Below are 17508 nucleotides of genomic sequence, written 5' to 3'. Positions count from 1 at the left end.
TTATAGCTTATCAACGGGCCGCGAACGCCTTAACCAATTTATCAGACATTTATCAAACAGGATCTACGTCAGGACTGAGAAGGCTTTTCTCCGGGAACGAATTCACCACACTCGTCGTAGCCTTGCGAAGACGGAAGAGGAACTTCTTGGCCTGCACTCGACACTGGGCAACAAGATCGAACAACAGAATTGGGACAGAATGGATGAACTGGACCGCACAAAGGAGCAACAGATAAGGAAGTACGAGAAGTTTGCGAAAAAACAAGCGCCCAAAACAGCAAGCCTAGACAGTGAGCGACTCGTGGTCAGTATGACGGACAGAGTACTCACGGAGGTCGAGAGAACAGTGCTAACCAAAGGAGGGAACTTCGCAATCACTCCCCGTCACATTCCGATTGAAGAGATCATCTCCAGCACGGAAGCAGCCATCAAGAACCTACCGGACCAAGATGCCGAAGAGATACGAATCGAGACAGCCAACATCCTCAGAAAGGCCAAACCACCCAAGACTAACCTGACGAGAAGTGAAAGACTGGCACTGCGTAGCCTGAACACGGATGAGGGTATCATCATACTCCCAGCGGACAAAGGAAACGCAACGGTTCTTCTGAAGACCGAGGACTACGAAAGGAAGATTGAGGAACTCTTGGACCCGGGAAGCTACAAACCCCTGAAAAAGGATCCGACGCAAGCTAGACTACGTCTTACCAACCGGCTCATCAAGTCATCATCAGTCTACGTCCAACATCGGAGATGGAAGGACCTCTGAAGAAGCTCCCCACTCGTGCTAGCGAAACGTTAGGAAGTAATTCCAACCGACGACGGCCTTTAAACCCGAATCAAGATAATAGCTTATCAACGGGCCGCGAAAGCCTTAACCAATTTAAGAGACACATTAATTTAAAAAATATTTTGCTTTGTAAAGACTTTTTGATAGTTTCCTGTTTCTTTGCTTTGAAGAAAAAAAATTCTTTATAACCATATTTTAAATAGTTTCTCTTATGGAACTCAGAACAAACCAAAAATAGTGACGTGTTCGTAGTGCTCTTTTTTGCGATATTTTACCTCCTGGCATTTTCGCAATGTTTTTTTTTCCTTTTAAAAAGAAAGACATCGATTTTTTCATTTTTCAATTTTTAGTGTCAGTTTCTTACCACCCTCTATTTTTTTTTAAACAGCACTAAAAACCAAAACAGCAGTATAATTTTCAGAAAAATATATTATATTATAATAGCGTCGTTTCTGTAGTACTCTTTTGTTTTTTTTCACCATCTTTCGCCATGGAAATGCCACTTTCAAAAGAAAAACTAATAATTTTTTTCATTTTTAAATTTTTAGTGTTAGTTTTTTATCGCTCACTATTTATTTATTTCTAAAACAGCACCAAAAACTAATACAGTAGTACATATTAAAAAAAAAATCGCTGAATAGACTTTTTTAATGCTTTTTCTAACATTCTCGCAGTATCCTCATAATATTTACAAATTAAATTTTCTCTTTATAAATTAAAAAAAAATGTCCTCTTATATTTTTTCATCACTTTACTTATATTCATTTTTAAATAGTTTACTTTTAAAACAAAATATTTTTTTTATAACTGTATTTTAAATGGTTCCTCCTTTGTTTTTTTTTGCCATCTTTCGCCGTCATAGCATATCTCCAATGGAAATGCAAATGCGGGCGGGAAAATGGAAAGGAATTTTATCGCGATTAATGCGGGAGCGCCTTTGAAATTTAAATAACCCTGGCGCGTAACTTATGGCGACCCGAGCTGACCGCTAGGAATCTACATATACCTAATTGGCGCCTCAGACCACAGATTGGCAAAGCGAAAATCATTTACAACACGTTTGTTCTGTATTTTTCACCAGTAATTAGCTCTTGACGGCCTCAGAACGAATGAAATCTATCGCGAACGTATGAGAAAAACCCTAACCTATGAATTTTATGATGCAGAATAATTTGTAGATGTATTATTTATAAATATAGAGGCCGTTTCATTCGTGCCTGATTTTTTATCAAGAAGAATAAGAAAAAACTAGTATTCAAGCAACTAATATTAATTAATTTTAAAATATTTTATTTTATATTTAAAATTTCGGCATCTCGAGCCGAAGCCTAATTGGTTCATTTCTAACCGAGAGGGAACAATACTTTGTTTATGACGATAAAACCTCGAGTACATTGCCAGTGAGAAAGGACTGGATTACAAAAAAGAGCTTAACCCCAAAAGAAGGAAAAATAGTTTCTTTAATCTGAAAGGCACATTGACGACGTAAATAATGAGAATTCATTTTGACCGTAAACTAAATTGGTGTTGCCACACAGACCAAGTCGTCAAAAATTCTCAAAAGAGATCTTTCTAATGCATAGAGGATGTTAGATTGGAATTTGAGGAGCTTAAAATGCTTACACTGCCAAGCGCTTGTATACTTAAATGTCTACTTTATGCTTATGAGAATTAAACAGATTTTTTACATGTGAATAAAGTTCTGCCTAGAAAGCAGGGAATAGGACAACGTCGGAACTGATTTCTTTCGTTTTAATGCTAGTAGGCTAGGTTCAAATTACTACTGAATCCATTTTTTATAAACTTAAGCCCGAGACAAAACAACTACCAATAAACAGGTTCAAAAACTTGGTCAAAATGTTTTTAATAGAGTTTATCTTTTTTCGATGCCTGCAGGAGCGTATGTTTTCAATATTATGTTGTGAAATTGTTATTCCATGTTAAATTTCATTGCCAAGCCATTCTAATATCCACCGACAACTGAGTCCAGTAAAAATTGACAAGACGTTTCAAGTTCCCTATAGGTAAGGTAGCAGTGCCCTGAAAATGGAGTCGATTTTCATTGAGAGAAAATGGGTTTTTTCTTTCTTTTGCTGTCCCCGTTCACTCGAGTGATAGCTGAGGTGTCATCGGGGTTTTCCAATTGGGAATTTTCTTTTTCTCTTTGACGCTCAATTCTTATTTGTTCTTGTGGGTTCTTCCGTCAAAAACAGTGAGGTGTTACCAACACTTCCGGAAAGTCGAAGTTATTTAAAAAATTCTTAGCATTTTATATCGAAAACAAAAATTAAAGTACCTTGCAACTAGATTCAGCGACTCTTGTTTTCAATTGTCATCTGCCATACCATTTCCGCACCTGATCTATGCTTAGGACGAGTCCGAGTTAGGTAAAATACAAAAACTTCAATGGGATGTTGAGATACTTACCATGACCCCGCCCACACCTACAACGTGTAGAATCTGCGACATGAACAGGGCCGACAGCAGATTCATCAGCGTCGTACCGGACAGGTTCCTCAGGTCGGAGAACAAGCTGAAACAAAGTTTAAATCAAAATAAAAGTAATTTTTCTTCTAATCGGATGTTTTCGGAGATACATATTTCCCACGCTTTGAATTTTGACGTGTGTCAATTCTGACAGTCATGTTAGTGAATATATTCGTGTTTTGCGAAAATGTACCCAAAAACTAACGGTCGTAGAAAAAGTATAGTATGCAACACGTTCGGTAAACTTTTTGACTCACTGGTTTATTAAACACTCGCTCCGCTCGTGTCAAATAAACTCGTGAGTCAAATGCCGTTTACCGCACTTGTTGCGTAATATACTATTTTGAAACCGTAAGTTGGTGCCCGTAGGAAAAAGCCACGAAACTCGATTTAGATTTTCTATATCGCAAAAGGCGAGACATTTTCTCCGTTTAAGAGGCGCTTAACGCAATCATCGCCGCGTCGCTTTATAATTTATAGGTTAAGTCTATCAATTATATCTGTGAGCTAAATTAACGAGATGAAGTTACTATCTCTCTTTAACTTTCTTGGTTCTTGGTCTTTAACGACTGTGGTTGACGACATTGCTATAACTGAGACTCGAATATTTAAGTAATAGAAGGGTTTCGGTCATGCAGGCTGCTATTTTGATACAACTCTAACATTAATATTTAATATTATTTAGAAAAAAGTGAGTGGTTGACATCGGGTTTGAACCACGGAACTGTGCGAAGCGAGTATGACGCCATAATAATCCGCGCTAAATCGCCCTTATCGAATGATCAGGCGATGTTTATGTATTTATTATTTGGCGGAGTGCAACGGAACGTTAATTTCCATTGTCATTTAACCGTTATTATTGTAGATATAATAGGTGTATTCCAGACAGAGCGCTTGTGTAGGTAAGTCACTGCACGTGACGTAAATTCTTAGCTATATTGCCACCATAACCATACATAACAATGGTTTGAATATATAGGTTGTCCGGAAAATGTAGAAATTTTTTGAGTTTAAGACACAAAAATGTATTTTCTCACAGGCGTTTCCTAAAGGAGGCCGCTGACAATTTTTTTTTTCTAAACACGATGTTATATAGGGCGAAACTTATCGAAGTTTGAAAGGTATAACAAGTTTAAACACGTGAAATTCTTTTTGTATGTAAGGTGCCAAGAATTTTTTTAAGCCAAAAATTAGCTTATATTTTTTAAAATTCATTCGGCCAAATTTAAAAATTGTTTAATTTGTTTAAGAATTTATTGCTTAATAGTTGTTAGTTATTAGTTATTTTTTACTGCCTTACCACTCAAAACTACGCGACTTATTAAGTATGGCCGTCATCTGTTAATGTTATCAGAGTTTTGTTCTATTGGGACCATTTTCCTTTCTCCAGGCACGTGGGGTGGCCAATATCTCCAAAGTTATCCTATACCCCCCACCCAACCCCCTTCTCGAGTTTTTGTCTGGAACGTGGCGGATTAAAGTTTACGGTCTAAACGGAAAGCCGTTTTTCTTGCGATTTAATTCGCATCCCTTTAAATTTTCCGTGACCGAAGAAGGTGGTGGGGTTGGGGTTGTGGGGGAGATGAATTATCCGCGTTCGGAAATTGTTCCGAAGCCGGAGGGGGAAATTTAATCAAAGACAGAATGCAAACTATTCCGTTCCGGTTTGGTTTTTCAAATTCCCGTTAATTGCTAGGCGAAAACTTCATTCGCGGAAGGGGCAATGCGGCGATGGTCAAGAGGGGTGGTGGGGGAGTGATTATTGTGATTTTTTCTAACGAGACATAAAAATAGTCGAGATATTTATAAAATAAAATAAAAGTAGTATCGAACCTGAACAAATGTGCCATGCTCTCAGAAGTCCTTTTCTATTGTCTCCTTCCACCATTTCACGATTTTGCAGTAGTAGACACACTTACTGACTGAGGAATACCCAGAAGAAAGGAGAAATAAACTAATGCAGAAAAAAAGGCTACCTATTCCCAAGAAAAAAATCAAGATATTAAACACATAAAATTAATTCCCGAAGATGACTTGGAAGTTTGGAGGGAAATTACTACGTTTTTTATGTTTTTTCCGTCGGTCAGTTTCGATGTTCATATTTAAAATGTAAAGTCTGTTCATAGATATAAGAAAGTGATACGAATTAAGGAAAGACCCGGCCAAGCTGTAAGAATGAAATATGGCCGAACAGGTCCTTACTTTGCTTACAATTTAATTATTTGAGGTTTTGTTAGGAAAGATACAATATTTATTTATTTATGTATGTATTTATTTTTAAATATAAAATAAAATTACAAACTATTTTTATTACCTACTTAAATTACTTAACATTATTCACATAATATATCAGTATCACTATCGCTATCATCGCCTGTTCTAATTATTATTTGTTCTATACTATTTGCAATATGGATATACGATTGTTCTGCTTTTCTTTCTGCGTCTGTTTTCGCTGAGTCGAACTTGCTGACGTTTCGCCAGAGCTTGACAGTTTCGGTCACGCTCTGAAGAAGCCAACATGATGATTGACGAAACGTCAGCAAGTTGGACTCAGCAAAAACATACAGAAGGAATCCAGAAGTTTTTTAAAAAGTATTACAGTAGCCTGTTTCTTTGAAAAATTAAAATGAATTAATCAGAATTTGTGTCCCTCGAATTTGGGACATCCCGTATATCCGGTCTAATTTAATTTCGGATACATCGCGTAGCGGCAAAGATGACAGCTAAAAGCTTTCGCCAAAGCGATTGACGTCCCGAAGCCGGCCATTTTTTTTTTGCAGCCGACTTTCACAAAGACTAATAATCCGACTCGACGCGAGTGACGGATGAAAAAAGTAAGTGGGATGGGGGGAGCGGGAGGCGGGTAGGGGTTCGAGTATCCATATTTTAAGCCTCAGCGTTTTCCTGATTAAACTTTTCCGATCGCGATAAGTAATTTTTGCCAGGCTTAAAGTTCGAGAACCGGTTTTGCATTTAAACGAATGTTTTAATGCGGCTCTCCGTTTTGTATTCGTCTGCATTTCGATTCGGACGGCGTCTTATCCGCGCTATACATTTGTTTTTGTTATTAGTTATTTTAATTTTTAAAATGAATATTATTCAAATTTGAAAATTACTGAAATAAATAAATTTGAAATTTTAATTAGTTTTGGGTAGTTCTGGTTACTTCAAACCTTAAAAGTGTTTTTATTCATTTTAAAGTTTCAAATCTGACTTTTTATTATTATTTTTATTAATTTCAAATTTTGAAAATGTTTATATTGATTTTCAAATTCTAAAATTGTTTTTATTCATTTTCAAATTTCATGTGTTTTTGTTCATTTTAAAATTTTAAAAAATGCTTAAATTCATTTTAATTTTTTTTAAGGCATTTTAATTTGTTTTTAAATTGTAATAGTGTTTTCGTTCATTTTAAAGTTTTACATCTTACTTTACTATTTTTTCATTTTAATGGATTTTTGATTTATTTTTATTAATATCAAATTTTGAAAGTGTTTATATTGGTTTTCAAATTCTAAAATTGCTTTAATTAACTTTCAAATTTTAAGAGCGTTACAACCTGTGTTTGTATTGTTTAAATTTTAAAAGTGTTTTTATTCATCTTCGAATTTCAAGTCTCTTTGTTCATTTTAAAAATTTAAAAGGTGCTTAAATTCATTTTAAAAATCATAAAATATTAAAGACATTTTAATGTATTTTCAAATTGTAAGAGTATTTTTGTTCATTTTAAAAGTTTTTTAATCATTTTGAAATTTTAAAAATCTTAAAATTTTAAAAATGAAAATTAATTTTAAAATCCGAAAATTTTAAAAAATTTATTTTTCTAATTTCCAAATTTTAAAAGTGTTGTTATTTATTTGAAAATTTTAAAAGTGTCTCCATTGACTTTAAAACTGTAAAAAGTGTTTTTATTCATTTTAAAACGTGTTTGATTTTTTTTAATTCTTTTTAAAATTTGAATAGAAGTTTAAATTTATTTTAATAATCTGTAATCTTTAAATTCATTTTAATTTCAAATTTTGAAAGGTGTTTAAATTTATTTTAATATACTTAAATTTTAAAAGCTTTATTTTGAAATTTTAAAACCGTTTTTATTAATTTTGAAATTTTTTCATTCATTCATTTTAAACATATTAAAGTTTTTAAGTCATTTCAATTTATTTGTGTAATTTTCAAATCTTCTTAGTGTTTGAATTTATTTTTAAAAGTTTCCAATTTTGAAAGTGTTTTTATTCATTTCAATATGTTAAGATTTGATAGGTGTTGTAATATTTTATTTGTTAACTAAAATTTGTGCAACAGTTAAAACAGAATCAAGAAGGAGCATAGAGCGTTTCAAAATCAGATCCGTCACAGTCCTTCGAACATTTTAATTGAAATTTCAAAGTGTACTCGTGTAATCGAGCTGGATCACACTGTGCAAACTTAAATACGTGTCTTTAGTCTCCTTCGCGGAATTACAGCTGCTCTGATTGAACCGGTGGAGGGGGGTAGATTGTCGTGCAAAAAATCGTCCTCGAGATTAATAACTATTATGAAAATATTCCACACACGGACGCAGGAGAAATCCATTGTTATACACATTTGTGTATAACAATAGCAGTAAAAAAATTAATATAAAAGTTAAAACGATTTGCCAGTAGTTCCGGTTATCTCTGGCAAGTGGTTAACAAACGCTGTTAATGAAAAATATGAAACAGGGGAAAAATTGGTCTCAACATTTTTCGAAAGCAATCTTGTTAGGTCTGTTTTGTTCCAGCTAAAGAGTATGAACAGTAATGCCTTGCAATAAACAAATGTTTCTTATTTTATACTAGGCGCTGGTTAAAAAAATGGAAACTTCTTCTTCAGTTTTTCTTAGCGGCACACCCTGAATTTTATTTCATTCTTTAATGCAGAATTTAATGGCAAGCATATTATGCAAGTTTGCATATTTAGCAAAAACCATAATTATCTCCATTAAACTAGGGGGATATTATCAGTTCTTTTGAGTAGTATTAGTTTTCTCAAAAAGACATTTATTAATTAATGTTAATAACAAAGATTCATGACCTCACATAATCTGATACATTTAATACATAAATTCGTTATCATTCACAGCTGTCACTTGTCATTTGTTCTCGTAATGTGTTTAATGGCCGATAAATTTTAAAGTATATCATTATTATATCATTCGTATTTTACGAAAACCATAATAAATATGACGTTGTATCCTATAGGGTATTTGAACCGCACGCGAGAGAAAAAAAAACGCTACCCGCCTCCCATATAGATGAAAAGGCTATCTATATACGCGGGACCGCGTTCTTTGAACGGCTTCCCGGTAGTAGGGATTCAATTTCAGCCGCTACGGAATTAAATCGGCCGTATTCTATAAGAAGGGAAAATGTTTTAACGTCGGGAGAATAGCTGACGAGGTCGGAATATGTTTAAGGCTTCCCCGGTGGCGGGTCTAGAACTTTCCTGAAACCGCACAGAACTACTGTTAAATAAATAGAATAAATATTTCGAAAAAAAAAAAGATTTTGTGCATTTTGTAAAAGTTGCGTCGGTTTTTGTTGACTCGAATTAGCCAACGTTTCGCCAATCATCCTGTCAGCTTCTTCAGAGCTTGACTGCAACTGGCTCGCATTTTACTCTGTACCTGCTTATATATTGTTTGACGGGGGCGGAGCAAAATGAGGGCCATTGGTGACACGAACTAACGAGAATATCTTGTGTATCTAACGGAATGCTTTTTATTTGTTTAACGAAGTTAAAGGAATTAAGTACGAATTTATCAGTTAGATATTTTGCTAGAGAATATGTTGGAGAACCAACCAACAAAAACCGACGCAGGAGGAATCCAGAAGGTTTCTAAAAGGTATTACTGTGGAAATTAGCAAAAATGTTGTCATTTTTCATAATTTTGGAGTTATAGCCACTAAACTATTAAAAAATAACAATTTAAATTAAATTTAATTTTAATTTTAAATTTAATTTAATTATTATCTTTTGATATATATAATTTAATATATAATTTATTAATTAAAATTACTTACTTATTAATTAAATTTAATTTCTAACCTAATTTAATTATTATTTACTTATTATTTTGCTTAAATTTTATTTGATTATAAATTATTTCATATATATATATATATATATATATATATATATATATATATATATATATATATATATATATATATATATATATATATATATATATATATATATATATATATATATATATATATATTCTCACGTATTGATTCACGGATGGAAAAATGTGATGACACTATACTCCGGGATATCATCCGTTCGCTCGTTGAACTCCGACTGGAATCCTGCATCCGACTGGAATCCTGCAAATCCTGCATCCGACTGGAATCTTGCAGACGTTTTGCCAAAATCTCACTTGGCATCTTCAATGCTCGCGCTCCGAGTGTTCGAAGTGTTTTCGGAGCGCGAGCTTTGAAGATGCCAAGTGAGATTTTGGCGAAACGTCTGCAGGATTCCAGTCGGAGTTCAACGAGCGAACGGATGATATCCCGGAGTATAGTGTCATCATATATATATATATATATATATATATATATATATATATATATATATATATATATATATATATATATATATATATATATATATATATATATATATATATATATATATATATATATATATATATATATATATATATATATATATATATATATATATATATATATATATACCTAAAATCAGGATGGACAAGGACGACATTATGGCAAGTTTCGATGTCAAATCCCTCTACCCGAGTATTCCAGTAGAAGAGGCACTCTTGCTTATAGAATAAAACGAAGATCTTCCGCCATACATAATGGATCTGTCAAGACATTGCCTGAAAAACTCTTACTTTATGTACAACGGGAAAATTTACCGACAAATAGATGGAGCAGCAATGGGATCATCTCTCTCACCTGTGATTGCCAACCTCTTCATGATTTACTTCGAAAAGAAAGCAATAGAGAAGGCAAATCTGAAGCCAAAACTATGGACAAGATACGTTGATGACGTATTTGTTGTATGGCCTTTTGGGAAGGAGGAGCTTTTGAAATTCCTAGATCATCTGAATTCCATTCACCCAAGGATTCAATTTACAATAGAACTTGAAGAGGATAACAGTCTGCCCTTTCTAGATGTGCACATCAGAAGAACCGAAGATGGACACTTGGAACACACTGTCTATAGAAAACCAACACACACTAATAGATATCTGAACGCTAAATCTCATCACCACCCATCACAGATACAGGCAGTGGCAAATACATTAATTGCTCGGTCCTTCAGGCTCACAAACGAAAGGAACAGAGATAAAGGACTGAAGAAAATTAGTACCTGTCTTCGACAAAACGGATACCAAAGGCGCACCATCAGCAAGGCAATCAGTAAACAACAACAGCCGCAGCAGAGTGTGCAGGACGAGACCCAACGAAGATTGATCGCTGTCCTGCCATACATCAAGGGGGTTACTGACAAAATCGGCCGAATATTACGGAAACACGACATATCAACGGCATACAAACCTGACCATACCATCGGAGCAATACTAAGAAACCCAAAACAAAAAATTACTCTGGAAAACCAAGGAGTATACAGTGTAGCATGCGGATCGTGCAACCTGACGTATGTGGGACAGACCAACAGAAGGATTTCAGCCAGGCTCGAGGAACATCGTTTAGCCATAAGAAACAAACAAACAACATCTGCTTTGTTTCAGCACCAACATCAGACAGGCCATAAAATTGATTTCGGCACTTGCAAACAAATAGCTAATATTCCTGATTTTAGAACTAGGATTATACGAGAGGCCATCGAAATAGAAAAGTCCGGACACCTCAATACGAGAGACGACGCTCTGCATTTATCCAACACGTGGAGAACGATAATCAAACAGCAGAGCGATGCGCAGCAGCCAACGGGGACATCGCAACTACGATCGGGCGAAATTAACAACGCGACAATTCAGGGGGCGGAGCCACCTCCCCCCACGCACAAGCAGCACCGTTACCATCTCCGGCGCAGAGTATAAACTCCGCACGCACCGCCGAGAACCCCCACAGTGTTTGAAGTGTTTTCGGAGCGCGAGCATTGAAGATGCCAAGTGAAATTTTGGCGAAACGTCTGCAGGATTCCAGTCGGATGCAGGATTTGCAGGATTCCAGTCGGAGTTCAACGAATAAACGGATGATATCCCGGAGTATAGTGTCATCACATTTTTCCATATATATATATATATATATATATATATATATATATATATATATATATATATATATATATGTGACCGTCAGAATTGACAAACGTTCATTCAAGGCGTGGGAAATATCTCCGAAAACATCCGATTGCTCCCAAACCCGTGCGGTAAAATCCTGGAAATGTCCGAAGTGGCGCAGATCGGTGGGAAATGAAACTGCAGTGGTAAAGTGTCGCTTCCGGCAAGTTAGATTTTTAGAGGGGAGTAGAAAAACGTTTTTAAATTTAAGTTAAAACGTTTCCTTTTAGGAAACTGTTTTTTTTACAAGGTGATGCATTTAAGATGCTCCTATACCCTGTCTCAATAAGCACGACACTGACAAAAAAGTTGAAACTGAGTATGAATTTTATTTATAGTATTTTTTTGCATTTAGTTGAGTTTTTTGAAATAACTTTTTTTTAACATTTTTTTGATAGGCATTTGTGGCCATAATATATTTGCGCCATGGATAGGTGAAAGCACTAAATATTAACCACTTCCATGGATCTATAATTAAAATTTCCAAACATTTTTTAAAAGACCTGTATTTCAGCGATTAATTCGAATTTTTGTGTTGTGTAGTGTACTTGCATTGTACTAATTGCACTGTATTTTTTACTTATTTTTGACTAACTTGACAAAATCCACAATACACTGTATTGCAAATATGTGTGATAATTTTCTAAATATATTTTTTAACAAGTTAACATCAAAAACGGCAAAAAAAAATATCACACGTACAACAAAGAAAATAATCCCGTTACTCTCCGTCCCATTCCAGGCAAAAATTTGCTTCCAAAAGTTCGCATTATCCATTTTGTAAGGTCGTCGTGTCGGACAGCGTCGACCTTTTTGTTCGAGAGAAGATTTTTCGATTATGTTCCCCTGGGGATGTCAGACTTTCACCGCGTAACTGACAGTAGTTCAAAACAACCGCCGGAAAATCGCGGATTACGTATAACGCGCAGTAGGGATCTCGCGAACTTTCCGGTCCGTCTTAAAAAGTTTCCTTTCAAAAGAGTAATAATTTTTTGGTATTAAGAAGAATGGTAAATAAGAACGCTTGGGTTTAACGAAAACGAAAAGTTAACGTTGTTCCTTATCTCTGGTAAGTTTTGGTAAGTTTTCTATGACTAGATGTACAAAGTCGGTTTTTTTCCACTGATTACGATGGAACAACCAAAATGAGGAAAATGGAAGACCCTGTATATTTTTCACTCTAACATTCCTAAATCACCAACAGATCATAAAAGGGTCACGTGGAATATTAGCCAAAATTATCTGCGCATGTCTCTGTTAGACTACTGTTTTATTTGAGCATAGGAAACATGGAAATAAGAAAATAGAAAAAAGATAGAAATTCTAATTAATTGATGATTAACTGTTTACGTTATTTTGAGAGCTGTTCAAAAACAATGGCTGAGTGCTTCTTTTGTTATTGAGGGAATTGCTTTTAGTTAGGATTGTGTTGGGATTTCTCCTTATAAATTTCGTCCTTTAAATAACCCCACAAATAGAAATCAAGTGGGGCTATATGTAGTGACCTAGGAGGATAATGATTGGGCCTGTTAGTAATCCATTAATTGTTTAAAAAGTTCTTCCTAAGCCCGATTTTTAACTGGTTTTGCTACTCTCATCGACTTTTTATCTCTACTCCAGTGATAAACACATTACTGCATTATAATTATTACGCTAAATAATCTCGCCTAACAAAGGACTAAGTGGGTTTCCTATAATCAAACCTTCTTTAGAGATATAAATCTGTCCATTAAATTCAAAATAATTCAAAACAATTGTCATGTAATTTCGTGAAAATCCGAACTTTTAGTTCTTATTTATTTTGAACTTTTGCAAAGGCTACATTTCCAAATAGTGTAATTTATTAGGACTTATAAGTACGAGCATACGTCGAGTGTTGAGTATTTCTCAGAAGTCGAGTGTCATCGGTATTAAAATAATAATCGCAAAACTGCAATGACGTTGTAAACCTGGATGTAAAAGTCGCAAAGAGAAGTGGACTTCAAATTCTACAGTGTTGGTTCTCCCTTTTCACAGAAGTTGATTCTTTTAGTATCACTTTCTGTTTACGATATATACGTGACATGATAAATAATGTCAAACGCTATGTTTAGAATTAAATTTTTAAAACTTTGTATGTACAGAGAGCTTGGACTATCATATTATTAACTATTCCGTTACAGTAGTTACTATGCAAACGATACTATTTGAATAAAGAACATTGTGCCAAGGCACATTCTGAAGGTCTTGTTCAAACTCTATTTTAAACCTTTTTATTGGGACATTAAACTAATCATTTGTGTACAGTGGACTCATGTCATTTTTATACTAAAAAAGGTTCAGCAATATCCAAATCTAAAGCTCGAGTCTCAGTAACAAGTTCCATATTAGTGCTCATCAGATCCCAAATATTTGTGACACTTTTATTGGAAAGGTGTCATCCTTCTTCCATATCTAGCTTGTCGTTAGTATTTTATATCAGCGCACTCCTTGACTCGAGGTTCGAGTCCATGCTCGACACCGGACGGATCCCGGGTTCGATCCCCGCTAGAAACGAAAAAAAAAATTTAAAGTAGAGGTGTGTGTTTTAAACGGTAACAGCGGATGTCTTTATTCTAGTGACACTTTTGAATGTCTGTCATCCCCCCGAAAGTACTAATTGATTGATTGAAACGCCGCCATGGGATTTTCAGAGGTAAAAATTCATTCCAGTTTTGCAAAGTCATCTAAAATATCGTTGCCGTTAACTCGAAAAAGTATCATTAGCGGCATTTAAGAAAATAATTATTTTCCGACAAAAACGTAGCACAATAAATTATAGACATTGCTTAGAGTGATATCTAGCACACGCTGCAAGTAATCTGTAAGTTTTTGGGGTTATGTATTGTGGTTTGGCTATCTACTCAGAATTTATTAATATCGAAATTATTTCTATATCGTACAGGGTTGCTGAAAACTTATAATTTGTCAAACAGATTCAAAAGTGGTGAAAAATGCATATTTTTTATATCTTTTTGGATTTAACATTGGCTGGATTTATATGGTTCCGGAATATACAGGCACATCGTTATTGACAACATCGCAAGACTTACGAAAACAAAAATTCACGACTCTCTTTAAAAAGCGAAGCGGAGAGTATTGAAATTTCTCTTTAAAGGAAGTATGAATAATGTAAAACGGGAGTAAGTCTGGGGGTTTCAAAAGCCCGTTATCCTAAGATATCGGCAACCGAGGAATGCCATTCGTTCGCAAAAATACAAAGCCCTTCGAAGCCCCCTTGCACTTAAGTAGCCGACTTTGGAATATTTTATTTTGGAACGGTATAGAGGAAAAAGTAATAGGGGACAAATAGATATTTTGGAAATTTATTTAACGGGACCCTAATGTACAAATACGAAATGTACGACTTTTATTTCTTCTCATTTCTTATAACCCAGTCGGAAAAGATCACGGGGAAGACCACCAAAACGATGGAAAGGATGCTGGGCTTCATTTTCCGGCCATTCAGTAGCCTACTAACGTGGTTAACGGTGTTAGAAAGAAGAAGAAGAAAAAGAAGAAGAAGTAGACCACCAATGTTATGTGGAAAAAGTCCATTTTTTTTGTGATATTAGTTTTTATGTCGAACGATGTATATTCATAAAATGAAATTAATAAAAACAAAACGAAACTTGCTACCTTTGTCTCGCAAAATCTGCCTGTCGACGATGAAACAAATGCAACGTATCCGGTGCCGACAGCTTTTGATGAAGTGCAAAAGCGCGGTTACGGCCGATAATTAACGACCGATTGATTTCGGACGGTATTTAAAAGGACTGTCCGTCAGTTTCACGTGTCGGTGTCATCGCCATGCGGTGAAAAACAATCGGTCCTGTTCCGGACTCGAACAAAACCAACTAAATCCGTCGCACCCCGACTTCCTGCCGTTGTTACCAGGCCATTTTTAAAAGGGAATTGGGTGACAGAGGACAGATTTGCAGATTTACAATTTTTTATTAGAAGAATTAACAAATAATTGAAACGGATCCCACTATTATATGCTAGTAAGAAATTAAAACGGTTTTGACACGGTATGGTCCTAATGCTGGAAAGTTGGGGACTAGACGATCAGGGCATTGCGGGTATTATAATTACGTGCATCACCATTCAATATAATCCGGTGTTTGTTTCTAAAAATGTGAGTACTGAGTGCTTTTAAACTGAATCATTTTGTTTCCTAGAAGCAAACCCCGTGGTTGCCTTGTCTTAAATTTCGTCTATATTTCACTATAAATTGTCATATCGATTTTTCCAATTTAGATTTTGGTCTACTACAATTCCAAGGAACTTATCTGCACTTAGCAACATTTTTATATTAAGAGACATTTCGTTTCTTTGTCGGGGTTGCATAATTTATCAAGATCTGCTTTTATTTTCGCTACCGGTTGTTTAGTACCTTGCTTACTCTTACTGCTCTTTGACGTAAGTTTCTTGCTATTAGAATTGTTTTCTTGCATATTTCACTCCACTCCCCATGGTCCTGATGGACAAAATATTCACTCAATTCTTAATATTTTAACACACGTTCATAAAAACAAATCGAACTTCTACACGATCTTTCTTTGCTTCCCAGTTATTTATCATGTAAGATCTACGTTTCAAATATCGTAGTAGCCCACGGCAAAACCTCATTGAAGCGGAAAATTTGGCAGCGACCAGATGGCAAACAAATCGAATTTCTGGACGCCATCGCTAAAAGAAGGGACCTTTCGATGAGCGTTATTTCCGGTTTGGGGACCTCGACGGCGTCTTATATATTATTAGTCCCGGGGGGAGGAGGAGGGTGCGCACTCGGGTGACGCTATTTCCGAGGTTATTTGTTTGATTAAGCGTCGAAGCGTTCGGCGTAAAAAACCCCGCATCAATCCTCGCCGAAATTAACCCTCCGCTAAATTTCGACTTAATTAACATGGGACTGATTGCGATATAGCTCGGACCAATCGGGTATCCGTTCTACGCAATCGATTCGATCAAATTAGATTTAATAAATATGCCGACGCTAATTGCAATTTCAAGCGAGTTTTGGTTTAAACGGTAATTAATTAATCGATAACATTTAAGTATCCGTAAGAGCCTTCGTCGATCTCACATAAACTTGAGATTATTTCTTACTATTATTATTAATAGTTTTCATGTCTTAAGTGCGCAGGTGAATTTATCCGTGGTTTTATAAATGCGAAACTTTAAAAGGCGTTTTATATTTACATATACGAGATGCCCAAAAAGGCTGCAAATGGTGGAATGTTTCAAGACTTACGCAATTGATAAAACAAAATCCCTTGAACGCAAAACAAAAAACATTTCGCACGCTTAAGAAAGCGATAACACTAATGTCGGATTCATAATATTTACCGACAAATAGGATAAATGTTTTTTTTTTGCAATTACAGCACCATCCGCCGAGAATCTGAAATTTTAGCCCAAATTAACTCTTACGAATACGGCCCTGTGATTTTGCGTCGATGTAAGAAATGTCGCCATCTCTAAGCCGGACCTGTCATTTATCATATCGTCAAGTTCGCATAACGTCACTACAAGCCGTCGTGCTCATACGTCAACCGTTAAAATTTTCTTGATTAGATCACGGTGCATTTATCTCAAAAAGATTAACCATTCTTTCTTACTCTGTCCAAAACTAATTCCTTAAAATCCGATCCTGCTATTTCGCGAATCGTCGATGTCAACCTTTAAAAGGTTCTTGAATGGTTAACTTTCTATTTATGTACAAGCAGTTAACATTCATTCTTACTCTGTCCCCACAACGAACTTCTTCGAATCCTGTCCTGTCATTTCGCGTATCGTCGATGCCAAAAACGTTACTGTCAAGCAGTGTATTCATACGTGAACCTTTCTCGACTAGTTCCTTCTATTTATATAAAAGCAATTAGTATTTTTTCTTCCTGTCATTTCG

General features: G+C 35.3%; 1 protein-coding gene across 1 annotated transcript in view; it reads right to left on the bottom strand.

Annotated features, from left to right (window-relative positions):
• LOC132696718 (cadherin EGF LAG seven-pass G-type receptor 1-like) overlaps positions 1 to 17508 on the bottom strand; it is a 70069-nt gene that overhangs the window by 35893 nt on the left and 16668 nt on the right. Inside the window, exon 3 of the mRNA XM_060661708.1 lies at positions 3218 to 3323. Coding sequence (XP_060517691.1) covers positions 3218 to 3323 — 106 coding nt within the window. The remainder of the gene's footprint in view (positions 1 to 3217; positions 3324 to 17508) is intronic.

Source organism: Cylas formicarius, unplaced genomic scaffold (assembly GCF_029955315.1).
Source record: "Cylas formicarius isolate icCylForm1 unplaced genomic scaffold, icCylForm1.1 PGA_scaffold_1__22_contigs__length_36826433, whole genome shotgun sequence".
NCBI classification, from domain to species: Eukaryota; Metazoa; Arthropoda; class Insecta; order Coleoptera; family Brentidae; genus Cylas; species Cylas formicarius.
The sequence above is the reverse complement of the archived record's forward strand: the minus strand, read 5'-3'. Positions and strand labels throughout refer to the sequence as shown.